General features: G+C 36.6%; 1 protein-coding gene across 5 annotated transcripts in view; it reads right to left on the reverse strand.

Annotated features, from left to right (window-relative positions):
* Positions 1-5,419: 5,419 nt before the first annotated feature.
* The window catches only part of IDE (insulin degrading enzyme), a 59,243-nt gene continuing 47,822 nt past the window's right edge, over positions 5,420-16,840 (reverse strand). For all 5 annotated transcript variants that reach the window (XM_027909084.1, XM_027909069.1, XM_027909077.1 and 2 more), the window contains exons 21-25: positions 14,331-14,603; positions 12,398-12,459; positions 10,737-10,809; positions 9,078-9,145; positions 5,420-8,042 (exon numbers count right to left, since the gene is read on the reverse strand). In XM_027909084.1, coding sequence (XP_027764885.1) covers positions 7,947-8,042; positions 9,078-9,145; positions 10,737-10,809; positions 12,398-12,459; positions 14,331-14,603 — 572 coding nt within the window. In that variant the 3' untranslated portion in view covers positions 5,420-7,946. The remainder of the gene's footprint in view (positions 8,043-9,077; positions 9,146-10,736; positions 10,810-12,397; positions 12,460-14,330; positions 14,604-16,840) is intronic.

The raw sequence follows: 16,840 nt of genomic DNA on the forward strand, positions 1-16,840 counted from the left end.
ACTCTCTTGCATCACCATAAATAAAACACCCAGTCCTGTTGTTCATTTTGAAGATGAAAAACTAGATGTGACAGGCAATTTCAAACACATATGCACAGCTGTTACCTGGAGGCACAGGTTCAAAATAGCACTAATTAGTGCACTATAAATACTGCAGAAGAGGAGATATAATTAAACTTCCTTTTTGACAAGGAAAAGGTAGTAACATTTAATATTAAATCAAACCAAAGGAAAGACCTGTTGAATAAAAAAAGATTTGATTTGATATAGTTGCTGCTCAGGAACAGAACTTTAGGGTTTGCCCGAGGCATCCGGGAGTGCAAGGGATCAATAAAGACAGGATTGCTCTTCTCTCCCAACACCTTTAGCCACTCATACTTTTCAGGACCAGAAAGGAACATTACAAATATAAACACGCTGCTGTCAGCCTGTGGATACTGCAGTGCTGTCCATTCTCTTTACAGGTCTCCACTTTGTGCGCTCTCTGTCCTGCAATACCAGTCCACCAGTACATTTCTGATGCTGCTTATGAGGGCACCTCAGCACGTTCAATGAAATTACCACCAGAAAATAGTTTAAGGTTACTGACTGTCAGTCTTACTTATCATACACATAAATCTACATTCAGTTTTGATTTTGAGTTGCGGTCCATTTTCTGAACAATTACCTCTTTTGAGCTGCTCCCAATCCTTCGATATTTTTGAGAAGGTGTATTATTTCCTTCAGCTTAAGGAAAAGTGACATATTAATTACACTGCAAATGCATACTTCACAAACATAGACATACATTATCTTTTTTCTTGCCTGGTGTACGGTGGCTCCTGGGGATTAGCAAGGCAGCTCCTCCTGCATCTTTGTGACCAATCTCAGCCACAGAAGGTGTCACAGATGGTGTCACAGTCTCTGTGACACCATCGCCAAATTAAAGCTCAGTCCAACAAACTATGAAACTATGGGACTCTGATTATTTCTATCCAAGATTGAGACCTTGTATGTGGATTTCAAATAAGCAAAAACATGGATGTTACAAGACTTCCAGGACTTATAGCTATTCCATCAATATTTATTTTAAATGACTAGTCAGAGTTTATGCCAAAACCATTGTTAAGATATACATATTTTATAATCTAGGGCTATCAATATACTACAAGGCAACACATTTACTCCAGTTGTCAGGCCAACTTAAGTATTCAGTTACCAACTATCTCAACTGCCTTTATTTTTTTGCTATTTGTTTGGTAGATAATGTAGATCTAATAAAGTCCATGAGAAATTCTTTTAATTTAATCCTGTTGCTTTCAAAGCTCAAAGAAACTTAAGACTGTTCAGACACTACAAGCTGCCCTGGAATGAAGGTTTTGTCTTCACTCTCAGTTACTCAATTCAACATCTGAAAAAACCCAACACATATTATTAGCTAAACAGTGCCACAGGTGGGCATTGCTAGTTCACACACGTAACACAACCCCTTTTCACAGGAATTTATAATTTATACACAATGACGTGACAGACAGACATGATTATCAGACAAGAAGTGCAAAATGGCATGCAACTGGTTGCTTTCAACTTATACGCGTTATCTTTCATTTCAACTCTATTTTTATGAGGTGGTTCACAGTGTGGGCCAGCACCCCAGCTCACACTTACACTATGTATACATTGAGCTTAATACAATCTTTTGCATTTTCACATTCATAACATCTTTAAACTAACGATTACCGACACTTAAATTCAAGTGGACAATCCAAACTACAAGCATTCTTTATATATGCATTCTTCAAGTTAATACAGAGCTTACAAGCCATTCCACTCTTAAGTATTCCTCTCTTCCTGCTTCCAGGAAAAGGCTGCATAAGGTACATTTTTATTAGATTATTCACAGCAATAGAACCATGTTGTGCATACATCAGCAGATCAGTGTCCTGCTGCAGTTGAGTAGCACCTGTTTTCAAACTGTTTTGACAATAGTTTTACTTCCCACTTTGCTGAGCTCCAGCAGCAACAGCCCAGTGTGGGTCTCTAGGCTTGGACACACTGCAGGCGCCATCTTTTACAGTTTTATGGATTTAAAATTAGAAGATAAGCTCTAAACACAGAAAAAATTACCCTAGAGCACACACATGCAGCCCACACACGTTGTGTGGCAGTGCTGAAGGGACACCAGTGACACTTCTGGCTGGTGTGGCAATGGGAGTACCTGGTCACCTCACCTTGGTCAGAGAGACACGACACAATGTGAGGTGAACAGTGGCATCTCTGTCTTTGAGGAGGACACAAAAGAGTAAGAGAACTAAACAATCAGCTTGTGGAGATGACAGATCCAGTTATACATACAGATTCCTGTGTTACTACAAGACATTTAATGCTGCAGAATTGTCACATTCGCATCCCACAATTTTATCTGGAAATCAGTATTAATCAAATCTGTGAACTGAATTATCTGCACAGATTTTTTTTTTTGGACTCCTGAAGGTTCACCCATAACAGGTATGTGCCAGTGAATGTGAGATACTGGTATCTCACAGCCAAAACAAGTCACTTCACTTGCAGTAAGTGGTTATAAGAAAATGGTCATAAGAAACATTCTTTTTCCCCTGGCACTACAGAACGCTTGGAATACACAAGTATCAGCAGGCTCAAAGTTACTGTAATGACAACAGGATAAAGTGAGATGTTGAACTGTTTGACAGCTGATGGGCACTAATCTTGTGAACTTCCCTGTCTTATACACACATGCACAAATAATCATTTGGGTAGAAACCTGTTCTGCTAAACTTACTTCATGCCAAAGGTAGTCAGAAAGTTTCAGAAAGACCAAGTAAACCATTTTTTGAGCACTATGACTGCGAAATGTTTCCATATTTCCGGTGTTTTAAACTACTTCCAACATTGCCTTGTCAGGTGCATCACTTTAATGCTATTCAGGAAATTTTTAAGACTTCTGTCCACTAAAGGCATCACATCCAAAATTTGCATCTTCAAAGTCCAGGCTCAGTTTTCACTGACATTTGTACACACCCACATTTCCTATGTTCAATAACCCAGAACACCATTTTTCACATGCTCTGAAATGACTTGGCCTTAACAACGTAAAATGCATTAGTTATTGGTCTCTTACATCTCCCTGGAATTCACAAGCAGCTCTTCTTTTATCCCTCCCATCACAGGATTCCATCCTTTACAGCAGACTTCTTATAAAATCATGCTCTTCTATGCCCCAACACAGTGATTAGTTCGAGTTACCAGAACATCAACCTCATTCCATCTTCTGTTAGAATTTTCCCTAGTCTATTTTTCCTGCTTCCCATAAGGTTACTAACGTAGGCTGAGGACCTCCTCGTTCCCTTCTGTGGAACCTGTTCTAATTTTGTAAGCATTCCCCAGCAGGGTAACGCGTGTCTGAGCCCACACCAACCACGGGACACCCAGTTCTGTGCACGGGTAGAGGGGAGGAGGGGAAAGGGGGTCCTGAGTTCCAGCTGCTGCTCCACTAAAATGTTACGTGTCTTTGGCAGTCACTAAGGTAAGTACCACAATTCCTTGCTCCCCTTCTTGAAAGGGAAGATGAGCAGACACTGAAAATCTGTAACAGAAATCTGAAGCAGAAGGAAGCACATCTAACATAAAGTGGTGGCAAAACCTCAGGAAGATGCAGGATTTAAACTTGGATGCCTCTCACTGGAGTTTCCCACTGGCTATTCCTTGTCACTTCCTTGCACTCAGAGCTGTATATCTTCCCTCATCCAATGCACAGTCAAGGAATTTAGTTCAGGATTTTGCACTGTACCACTAAAGAGAGAATCTCAGCAGTGGCGAATGCTCAGCACTGTGGTGCCTACACCCTTTAATGCTGTGCTTTCAGTTAACAGCCTTGGGGTGGCTTAGAAATATTAATTTAAGAAACCATAAATATCTTCAGTCTTAAATTCTGTTTAGATGCTCAAGTTCAAAGAAGTTGATTCAATTGCGACATTCTGCTCTGCCTTTGGCCTTACACACTTTGTTCCTCTGAACTGCAATTCAGATTTCATCCCCTATTACCATTATATTCCACCCACAGCACATAATATAACTTATGAGTATATTCTCTGAACAGTAAATAGAAGTGTTTCAAATAAAAGCCTACATAGGCCAGGCTTCCTCTGAAATTTTGAGAAGGTATGAAAGGTGCCTGATTTTCCAATCTCTTCTTTAAAATAGCCCTGAGGTGCCTTGTTTTAGCAACAATATTAAAAACTGACTTGAAAACAAAGTATTTCAGAGCTGGATTTGAATATTACATTAGCTATCAGCACAAGCGAAGGCCCCAGGAGTCACTGTGGATGACCATATCAGTTCAATGGTCACATAATAAAAAAATAGAGAAAAAACATATGAAGGTGTAGAAGATAATGATTTTTCACTTACAGCAGACCTATAGCAAAAGCATACTAACCAGTTCAGTGGGAGAGAAAAGGCAAAATTCTGCTGACTTTATTTTAAAACAAGAGCTAGATAATAATAAATGAAGTTAAAGAGGTGTATAGTGCTTTCTCCACCTGTTATGATGACATTGTGGAACACATTATCAATAAGGGCTGCTCACATCCAAGTGCTTAAATAATCTGAAAAAGCTCAAGCATTTTTTGTGGCCAACAATTAAAGTTAGGATAGACTTGAAGAGTTTGATTTTTTGCAAAAGACAGTAAAGTCAACGAGTCAAGATTTACACCAACCCCTAAAGACTGGGAGTGGAGAGAGCCCTGATACTGGGGACAAATAATTTTCCAGGTGGGTTGCTGGCATTTTATTTCTTTGCTGAGAGTGCCAACCACTCCTCCCAGTGCCAAGGATAAAATCTGTCTCTTTTAATGTTGCTACCTGTCATATATTATTTCAAGGAGCCCCCTCAGAACACCAGAAGGGCCTGCTGACTTGTATCTTTGTGCTGTCAGAACTGGCACTATTTACTCCTCTAACAATCACACACTCCTAACCTTCTGAAACATAATCTTTTGGTGTGCACAAAACAAAGAAAATGACCAGGGAAAGCAGTTTCTCAAAAGCAACACTATAAAGCTGCACTAGGCAAGATCCAGTCTGGCCGCAGTGATTCCCTAAATTTACAACTTCAGATATGATAATTAAAATTCTGTCTTGTGCAAATATTTCTACCTTTATATTATTAAGTTTTCATACACTCAGAGAACAACAGAGGTGGATCTACCTAAAAGGTGTGTGATGTCACATGGGGAAGTCCTCTGAAACTTCCCTTGAAGTGCCTGGAAGCACTTCTGCAGCAATGCTACTCAGCCTAACTAGTCCAACTGGATAGCGGAAAATAACAATTAATTTGTAACAGAAACCATGCACAGACTGACAGATGTAACATTACCAGTATGCAAAAAATTAAAATAAAACAAATTAAGAACTCCAAACATTAAATTCAGATTGTTTATTGTAAACAGAATAACTCTAGCACTCTGTCATACTGGCTGTGTCACATGCACCCAATTCCACATCAACTGCTTAAAATAGCACTTGCAAAAATTACAGTTATGTAATAATAATTTATGGTTTCTTACATAAACTAATTAACAAGCACTAAAATTGAATTACAGTGTATTCTAGGTAGTTCTTTATTGCTTGTAGACACTGCAGCTCTGGATCCATTAAAATGAACCCATTAGTATGCCTGAGTTTATCAAAATTTACTGCTATATCAAACTCAGAAACTGTAAAATGCTGGAGAACACTTAAAAGCAATTAAGAGTTGTTGGAAAATGACATGGGTTTCCACATCCAGTCACAGAACTTTGAAGTTTTCAATTTTTTCCGCTGAAAAACATGATTTGTGTTAAATACACTGCTGTTCCAATTTATTTATATAATTTGTTAAAATTAAGAGTCGATAGTATTTCCATGAATATATATATCTATTTATTTTTACACACAATAGAAGCCATTTCGTTTTATTCACTGTATGAGTGGTATGTTTAAATACTAAATCCCAAAATATATATTTTTATAATATGTTGTCAAAACTTTTAATATATATATAATACAAATACTTTTACTAAAGGAAAACTATAAACAAAAGTGAAATGCAAGAAGGCAAAAAGCCCATTTTATGTGAAAGATCCATCAAAAATGGGGTGAACAGAAACATCTTTACTGGTTTTGCTTATTATGATTAACTTCTTTTCTTCTCCAGCTAAAAAAATATTAGTGCCCTTCCTTGGCAACAGGTTACACCACAAATTACCATCAAATTTATTAAAAAGATGTTGAAACATTTAAAACAAATTTTAAAAGCACCGTATTTGTTCAGCTAGAAGAGACTCTCAGATAAATGCAACTTAAGGCCCTTACCCTGTCATTTAATTTGGCTTCAGAGCCAGTGTAAGAATGAACACTGATTCAACCACAGGAACAGCCCTGTTGACTATATCAGGACTCTGATGTGTCACAGACACATCTGTCACATCAGGGCTTCAATTTCAGCTTCTTTTAATAAGAAGCAAATTCTCACTAAACTCCCTGCTGAGCAGATTTTACATCTTCAGTGCTTTGCATACTCTGTCTGAATAACTGCCATCTATTTTATGTATTACAGAGATAGAAGAACTTTATGCTCCTTATATTTCTCTATCTGGGGGCTGTCCCAAGCACAAGACCACTCTGCAGAAGTCAGTAAAGTTGCTGAAGACTAGACACCATATACTGTTTTATCATTTTACTAAATTATGTAATATATATACACACATACACAAACTGTGTTTCTGCATAATTCTTGATCCTTCTGAGTTTTGTGCAGCCTACAAGAAGTAGGAACAAGCCTTTTGTGATGTAACCTGGAGCAGATGCAGCCCTGCACTGTCCCAAATGCCTTCCTGAAGGACAGGCACAGGACCCACACATGTATCAGGATAATGACGTATCTGATTCATTACAGGGCCCGTATCTGACATTCACCCGTTCTTGAATGAAGAACCAGTGTGTGTTTGAAGTTATTTGCATTACTGAGTGCTCTGCTGGGCTGAGACCTAACATAACAAATGAGGAAAACCAGACTGAGTTCTCCATCAGTACATGTGCAACTGAAAACAAAACATGACAGCAAATAAAGGATTTGATATAGTAAATGGAAAATAATCCACAGTAACACTGAAAACTGAACAGGGTGTTGATAGTATGAAGAGACTGAAACATTTTTGATAACAAAAATAAGACGCACTATTAAAGTGTTTCCAGCATTTTACTAGTTTTAATATAAAATGTCCCCAAATTTGTATAGAAAGATTAAAATCATGCCCTTATCTTCAGTTATTCTCATTAAGACAATTCTCTCACTTACTACTGCGTTGTCAAATTTCCTTTTCTTTTCCCCCCACTGGTCTTCATAAAACTTAAAATAGAAAACATGTTGGTTGCATTAAGGATCAATTAAAAAAGTATCATTCAACACGTCACTTAAAAAAAATGTGAAAGTCTCTATTTTTAAGAAAAATTGTTGACTCCATCCCAAAAAGGACTTACTTTTCTCACCCCCTCCAGCCCCCAATAAGATAATTATTGGGATACTAAACAGTGTTTTTCAGGAGTAACAAGCACATTTCAAGCAATTTTGTTTGCTCTGGAGGGTTATTTCATCAAAATGAAAATTTGAAGGGATATGCTATTTTAAAAATATACGGCATCTACAAGTTTTTTATTATTATTGTTTCAGTTGATTTTGCTTTTCAACAGGTTGTCTGTAATATAAATGACACATGACCACAACTGATTTTTAAATACTCTCTATCCCTAACACACAGCTAATGTCAAATGAACCAAGAAGGAATTCGGGACTTTCATAATGAACAGAATCATTTGTCCTAATGATCTTTAATAATTTTGCTCATCACGAAGTCCCCTGAAACCATGTCAGTACTGATCATTTGCATTTCTTCATCCATTGGAGTTCTTCACAGTTTTGCAGCCATGAAATTGATATGTGGTTTCACCAGTGGGAAGAGCGGCAGACTGCGCTTGAATTCTGTCATATTTTCAATCACACTTGGCTGCAAAGAAGCGTATGAAAGAAAAGGTCTGCTCAATGTCTTCAGTCAGAAAAGTGAGGAATTCCTTGCTTTTCATTTTAACTGTTGCTAAAACACCTTCCTTGGTCTTTTCTACAGTATTAGTGATTCACACTTTGTTATTACAGGATCCCCCCAAATATACTGTTATTTCTTATTAAATAAATGGGTTTCATATTTACATAATTTAAAACAACAGCTACGATGCAGTAACTGCATTACTAATAATGGCAGGATCTTCAATATATGCAGAGCTTGTCTTTTCATTTAGAAGTTCTACTTCAGAACACCCCACCTGTCCCTTCAGTATCAGAGGTAAGATCATAACCCCAACAGCTATTCAAGGCATTATTATTTTTTAGAAGTAGATGTAGCACATTGCGAAAAGTTAATCATCTACTGGGACAAACACTGCCATGCTTCAAGAAAATTTACTGAAGGTCTGGTAAGGGCCCAGTGCTGTCATATCAAACCACAAAATGAAATCTGTAATACTTTCATGAATACAATTTGTCAAACTGTTTCCTCCACAGGTCACATATTGACAGGAACGTGCATTAATATTTTAGACTTTAAGAAAATTACCAAATAGTTGGGTTTGTTGCTGTTTTGGGTTGTTTGGGTTTTTTAAACAAAGATGATAAAAAATTTTGATGCATATGCATCTTTTTCTTGACACTTGATACACCTGGTCATATACAAACAGTATTTTCAGACAATGATCATCTGTATTTACTCCACAGTGCAGACACCCAGCAGAGTTTACTCCTGTTATTTGCTTTCACTTCAGTGCACTAGAAGGAACAAAGGTAACTGGAGAGATTGCTAGAAAGAAAAATCAGGAAAAATCCTTCTTGCTAGTGAGGATGACAATGCATGTAGAAAAGAGCTGAAACAGCCCCATGACAGCATGAATTTCAAGAAGTTTGTTTATCCCTATAAACTTATATTTAATGATACTAAACCTCTAGATTAAGAATGCAGTCTGGGATTGTCTTGAGTGCTGTTTCTTTTTACCTGTGGTAGTGGTGGTGCTGGTGCCAGGTTCACATCATTTTGGCATGGAAATTCTCCAACAACAGGGCCTATTCAACATCATCAAAATTAATTCAGGACCATAACGTAATCAGTATCTTTAACATAATAACTGTTTTCTCTTAATAGACAGGTATCTATATAAAGCACAGGGTTTTAATTTTTAAGTATTGCTAAATAACATTTTCTAAACATTTTGCTTTTGTACTCCATGGCTGTCTTTACAAATACAGAAATTAATCCATGACTTGAGAACACGATCTTTTATTCATTTTACTTACACATAAAAAGAATGTAGAAATAAAAATTGCTAATCTACTGATCAATAAATACTTAAAACTGTTTCTCAGTGCAAATTATGAGAAAAGTAGCAAATGTCAGTGGTACATACAAGAGCAATGCAACAGCAGCACATCTTTTGGTAAGGACATGGACATGGCTATGGATGCATAGAGTTTACTCCAGGTTCCAAAATTCTGGATAGCAACCAAAATCTTCCCTGCCTGTCTCCGTGCATGCCCTTATTCCAATAATCCCCTCAAACTTCTTCCTGCATTTTCAATCTCAGTTTCTTTCATGGCAGAAGAGAGGCCAAATGCCACATTAAATGGGGACTATGCAGAGAGAATAACTTACTGTAATCCCTGTAAGAGTAACCACCACCATTCCAAGTAAATAATAAACAATTCTGGCAATACAGTTACTAAACCCTAAAAAGTTTTCTCTGGCTAGGAAAAGCTTTAGACTATTTCTATTAAGCAACTACTAGTCATGAAAACTGGAAAGATGCTTTGAAGCAAGTCTTCCTCATTTGGCTGCCGAGTTACAATTTCTACAGTCCCATAAAAATCAATCCTTCTGAGGCTGGAAGTAGTTTCATGACATGCACTCAGCTATCTGCTTCTTCATGTACTACAGACAAGCCTTCAATATCCTTGATTTTGCAACCAGATGCATGTTGGAATTTAAGTACAGTATAAACTGGCGGAAAATCTCACGAAACAACTCAGAGGTTTTTCCTCTCAGTTTATTCATATTAACCAGAAACACTTTAACCTTTTCCTTCCTGAATTCTAAAATGGAACAATACAGTTTACAATGCACTGCTAATCTGTATTATTTCAAAATAAAACCTAAATAAACATTGACCTTCTTAAGTTTAAAGCAAATGTTTGATACTCCCAGAGGTTTTGGCTTTTGTTTGTTTCAGAGTTTGCTTTCCTCTTTGAAGGTGTTTGAATAATATTGTCAGAATAATATTCTGACAAACATTCACTGCTTGTCAGAAAAAAACCTCACACGCTGGATTGATACTGCAAATTCTAATTTTGAGTTGGTTTTTTTGCCCTGTATGAGTATTACAGAATTTTATGTTTCTTTTAAAATAGCCTGTTGAAAACAAAGCACTTATTTTAGTTTACATTGTTTTAATATCAATATACTTCAGAAAGGTTGAAGAACCTGGTCACAAACATTAACCGGAAAATTTGAAGCACCCACTTGAAGGAAACTTGTAAAAAGAAATACTTTTGCCTCTGAAAGGTAAATAATCTCTAAAGCTGAGTTTTTCTTATAGTGCATTTGTATCATATAACATGGCTATCTAACCATGAGTTGCTTGACATTCAGCACAATACTTACAGGAATCCATTTCCCTTGCAAGGACGTGCACTGATACCTTGTGTCTTCTGGGAGCATCTATTGCCAACAGCACCTACAGTAAAAAACATCAAGATCCTCAGATGTGGGAAGTATCCCTTAGACATTATAAAACAGTAAAAAGAACAAAAGTGTTTAAATTTTAACTTTAAGCCTTAAAATGAGGAATGAATTTTGGGATGTCCCTTCAAATATGATTAAAAGTCACCCACACAGTATACAATGAATAATTTTACAATCGAGTTAATAAATTCATGTACCCTTTGGAACTCAGAAAAACTGTAAGTAATAGAAATTCAACCATTAACTATCATAGTATCAGGAATGCAACCTAACATCTCTGCAGAACTTTCAATCTCTAGCAGTCTTCTCGAAGCACATCACCCTGAACACAATTATTAAACTCAGCTGGACTAACTCACCAATACAGCTGGTTATTTCTGCTCTGGAATGCTGCATAATCATTTATTCAGCACTGGTGTAAGCAAAATAATATAGATTCCTACAAAACTAGGAGGTGCATGCTCATTCAAGTTACCATTTATTAAACAACAGGTGCTAAAATTCCATTTACTAAGTTTGTATTTGCTGCATATCTTCATCCATGCTATCATAATATTAAAAAAAAAAACCAACAAACTAACAACCCACCCAAAGATGTCAGCGTTCACTGTGCCATGTAAATAATAACCAGTTTCAAGCATGAAGGACTAACTCTTATAAAAATAGAGGACAACATAAAAAACACCCTGGACAGTGAAAAGGATAATGCAGAATAAAAAAACCAAACCACTTTGAAAGCCATTACCCCCCTCTGCCCAAGAGAGGAAAAAAAGGCAGACACAAACATATCCATGCTTCTTCAGGGGCAGAAATTTTTCCACCCAATAATAAATTCTGCAGACATTAAGTTGGACTTATTTTCAGTAGTACTCCCTGGGCTACTGGCTGCTCCATAAGTAATAAAACACTATAACACTCTGCAATACAGTGAAATATCACTGACTGGGACATATTACAGAACAGAAAGAATGACACACAATTTTTTTACATTTGGGGAGTGAATGACACAGACACGACAGGCGCAGATGCCCTCCTAGTATCTCCATTGCCTATATTAAGTATCTATCTCGCAACTTCATGCTGAGTCGCAATGCACAATTACTGCGACATTATGCTGTTCCTTCACGCTGCCCAACTATTAGAGCTAAAAAAACCCCACTGATTTACACTGAACAAAGCTTTCAAAATATCTGTTTCATTCACAATTCATGCCAAAAAATAGGCTGAATCATTTATCGGTTGAAGAAAAATAAGAAAAGAACAAATGTGCAATTTTGGCCAGACTTGGCCATAGAGCAGCACATTTTATATCCATAAAGGAAGGATAAATGAAACAAGAGGAAAATAAGAGCAGCAAGAAAAAAAATCAAAACCACACCAAACCTCAATCCTTCTCCGCAATTTTTACCGTTGCCATTAAACTAAGTAATATTCAGGATATAAAATTATTATAATGGAATCTGCATCAATTATATCATCTGCCTAAAATTGGTGTCAGTATATCCTTTCACAGTTTGCACAAATCAGATTCAGCTGTACCTACATCTCTTTCCAAATAACATTTTTACTACAAGACTCACCTTGTAGAACTGTATAATATCATCCTTGGTCAGGGTCTTTAGATAAGCCACTTCAATGTTATCTGCACAACAATAGTAAAAATTAGAGTACGTCTGCAGATCTCAGCTGGTTATTAGCAAACCACTTATTCAAAGTATATTTCTTTCAACTTCAGATGACTGCAAATGATACACTTTTCATTGTTATCTTTGAAGTTAATACTTGCTTCACTAAGTATCACTGGAACCTTGGCAGAAAGTTATACTTCAGTAAGTCTGATTGGACTTATTAAAAAAGGCACGTTTAAAGAATACTGACTGTACTGTAGCATATTCAGTAGCTAAAATAAATATGCCTATTTTTGTATATTATCTTCAAATCAATGTTACACATTTTTAATTCAGATGTTTTTTATTCACAGTTAGGAAACAGGAAACGTACTTTGGCAGGATGTACTTTTTAAAGAAATGTAAGGGATGGTGCCTACATCATACCTGTTAAGGAGTAATCACCTGGGGTAAGTAAGCTCTGGGGACAATGTGTCTCAGTTGCTACATTACTTCATATAAATTAAATTATCATGAACTAATCATCTAATATCACTGCTGCATAAGCAGAAATGTTTTCTGTTGTAGGCATGCTTGCTTTTCTTAGGGTGAGCAGGAAGGTCAAGGAATAAATGCGTGCAAGAGAACAAACAGGCAGCTAACAAGTCTGTAAGGCAGGCTTTAATTAATATTAAGTTCTATATAAAGGAAATACCCCCCCCAACAATATAATTTAGAAAATTAGATAACATTTGGGTGACAACGTTAAAAGTAGTAATAACATAACTGTAAAAATATGAAGAAAAAAATCCTTCCACTTCTTAAGGCTGGAATATGAATTTCTGATTTTGACAATTCTAGTCATGTTATAATCATTAATGATATAAAATTACTAATGGGCAGAGGGGAATTAAAGATACAAAAGTCGAGGGAAATAGTAAGGTCGGTAGGATTTAGATATGAAATATATGGCTACAGTTAGAGGTAAGAATTCCAGAGAGATAATATTGATTCAAGTATGGTAAAAACAGAAACACTTAAGGTAGAGAAAAAAATCAAACTACTTCATCAGACCCAAGAAAGTACTGGAGGGGATAAGTTTCCACACCACTCCTTATGCTCAGGTACGAAACCATGTCAGTAGCTCTCATTCTCTCTAGACAAGCCAGATGATGAGTCAAAACTCATCATTATTGTAACAGTTTAGTGAGTCATTATCAAGCAAAAAGACTACTTGCTACTGTGGAAAGCCCATACAGTGCATGTAAAGCAGAAGAGAAGTCACAGAATACAGAATGAGTTTTATGGAGGAAGCATATTATGCATGAAAGAGCAGAAAATTACAGTTGTGAATAAGAGTCGAGACACAAAAATATGAGAGGAAAAGCTGACTGTACCTAAACAGATTTTTTCTTTAACGTTAGAAACTGTATTACTAATGTATATCAGCATTCTGGGTTAAAAATCTTCAAACCACATATATTATGTAGGATCACACTGTAAATAACTGTCACTCCATTTTCAGTAATAACACTAGAAGTTGGATCTCATTTGGTCTTCTATAAGCTTATAATCTTCAAAGAATCATGGATTAAAAAAACAAAAAAAACATAACTTTTTTTTCAAATCTACACCAAGATGAGACAGGTTGCATGTTAGTTTAGATACCTGCTGTTGCCCCTGTCATCACTCCCTCAAAAGAACTGCACAGTGGGAAGAGAAGTAGGGTTTGTATCAATGTATGTACCATCAGGAATGTCAGAGTGTATTTGAATGCATCTGTCAAGTATATATTAAATTATGTATAGGCCATGTAAAGTTGTTCCCAAATGAATATGACACACAGTAGTCATAAGAGCGGCCAAAGTAAAGCATTCAGTTTCAAAGGAATTATCGTTTCTCTTACCTCTGTCAAAGTTATACTGCTGGGAAATGATTTCTCCCCAGTATTTAGCACATTCTGCAGACAGCTTCTTTGGTTTGTCTAGACGACGAATTGCTAAAGCTTGGATATGTTTTTGGAAGGCCTCTTCTGTCATATCTTCTATGCATTTCTCCATAGTCTTTAAGAATGCTTCAACTCTGCTCTCTAAATAGTGGGGGGGCTTTTCAGATTGGATAATAAATCGCAGTCCTTGTATGCCGTTTGCCCGCCGTGGACCACTAAACACAATGTAACCTTAGCAAAACAAGAACAGCCACATATCAAGAGAAATCCCTTGCTGAAGCATCACGTTTGCCAAACATGGCATATTTGACAAGAATGCAATGTTATGGTAACTTTATTCTGTATTATAAACAATGCAGGTTTTCAAAATATGCCATTGTATTTTTTTTTGAAACATCTTTATTTCACTGAGGTAAATATCAGTTCAGGGGAGCAGCGAGGAGATGAGGCAGACCAAGACAAAACAAAAACAATTCCATCATCAGGATTAGGTTTCCTGAAATTAGGCTGTACTCTAGTGCTTTATTAGACTTAACATTAGAAACTTACTATTTTTTATAACATCTAATCTGTATTCTCTGTGCTGCAATGTAAGACCACTACTTCCTATCTTATCAATTAGAGAAAAAAAAAGTATTATTCCCTTTCTTACTGTTGCAGCATTTGCTAATCTGAACAACTAATCCCTTTTTCAGTCTTCTACTCTTCTTTTAATAACAAACCTGTCACATTTCTTTTAAATGTTTTATAGCTTTCTCGTAGTTCCATGACACTCAGGTCAAAACTGGATACAGTATTTCAAAGTTCTTACCTGAACAATTTAGGGGTATTATTGTGAGTGCATCTTGAAAGCTTCCATTTATATATCCCAGCATTTTACACAGCAGGACAACACTGCTGATTTATGTCCTACCTCTGACCCACTGTACCCTGTAGAGTTTGCTACAGAACTGCTACCTAGCCAGAAGCTTCCTAGCTTCTATCTGTGCCATTGGTTGTTCCTGCCAAACTGTTTCTAACAAACTGCATCTTATCTTCATTGAAGTCATGTTTCCAAAATGTCAAACTAATTTTAAATTCTAATTCTATCTTCCCACACACTTGCAGCCTCTCCCAGCTTAGTATTATCTGAAGATTTAGTAAGTATACTCACTCTGCTATCATCTAGTTTTGATGAAAATACCAAATAACATTGGCTCACAATAGAGCTCTGTAGAACAATTGTTTTTCAAATTAACTCCTCCAGTCATGACTTTCCAAAGTCCTGCCTCCAAATCTGTAGCACTTCCACCTGGGCACTCCAGTAACAGTTACCTCTCTCAGTTACCTTTCAGAACTAGTTTGATAACTTATTCTATATTTTCAGGAATTAGAATTAAACTGACTAATCTATAATTTCCCTGCTTTTCTCTTTCCTTTTATTAAGGCAACACGAAGCACTTACCTATGTTTATTTTTTCCAATACTTCATCTATCGTCATTATAAGACTTCTAATTCCAGGATTTCATAATTTTGATGTTTATAATAGAATGTATAGTTCATCACACCTGAACTCCCAATTAATCTGTTATTTTCCTGTTCAATGGTAAACCTTGGACTTTGATCACCAGTATTGATTTTGGAAATCATCTGATCACAGTTGATATTTTAAATGAAAACTAACAAAGCCATCCTAAAACATTTTTTTCCACCACTGCCAACTTTTCTCTTTCACTTTCTCATACTGCTAAAGCATTTACTGAAATAATTCTTGTTACTGCTTCTACTGTTCAGCAAACTGCTAACTCCTTTTTCCCTAAGCTTTCTCAGAGATCTTACTAACAACTCCATGAAGTTTACTGAATTTTGCTGGTATTTCTACTGTTATTTTCTCTGCATTTATGCAATGCTGAACACACACAGTTCCTCCTCACTGTTTCCCCCCCACTCTTTACCTGCTACTTCCAACTTCTATACAAAACCTGCCACCAGCACATTTCAAAAATCTGTTAAATAACCTGGATTCTATCCTATTTTCAGCAGATTGTTAAAATTCCTATGATGAATATTTTATGGCTGATTCTGCTAGTTGCCCACAAGAAGTCTAATCTTGCCTGACATCCCTGGTAGCTCAGAGTCATCACACTGAGACATTTGCCTGCTTCTCACCTTGGGAAAACCTGTACTCCTACTCTCCAGTATTTCAATCATGTGAACCGTCACGCAAAGTCTCTCTCTCCTTGTTACTCTGGAATAATCTTACCTGTTCTGTCTTACTGGTTCAGGTAACAATTACCTGTACTTACTGATGAACAGCTGTATTTTTAAAAAGCCAGAAATGTCTTCAACATAGTAGCTCACCATTAACCACACAGCAGTATTCCTAAAATAGAGCTTAGATAGAGTTTAACAGCTGGACTTGATGATCTTAAAAGTCTTTTCCAACCTAAATGATTCTGTGATTGTATGAACCAGCAAGTGCACTTGG

Source organism: Empidonax traillii, unplaced genomic scaffold (genome assembly GCF_003031625.1).
Source record: "Empidonax traillii isolate 1590-97213 ecotype Southwest subspecies unplaced genomic scaffold, ASM303162v1 scaffold27:size3997909, whole genome shotgun sequence".
Lineage (NCBI taxonomy): Eukaryota > Metazoa > Chordata > Aves > Passeriformes > Tyrannidae > Empidonax > Empidonax traillii.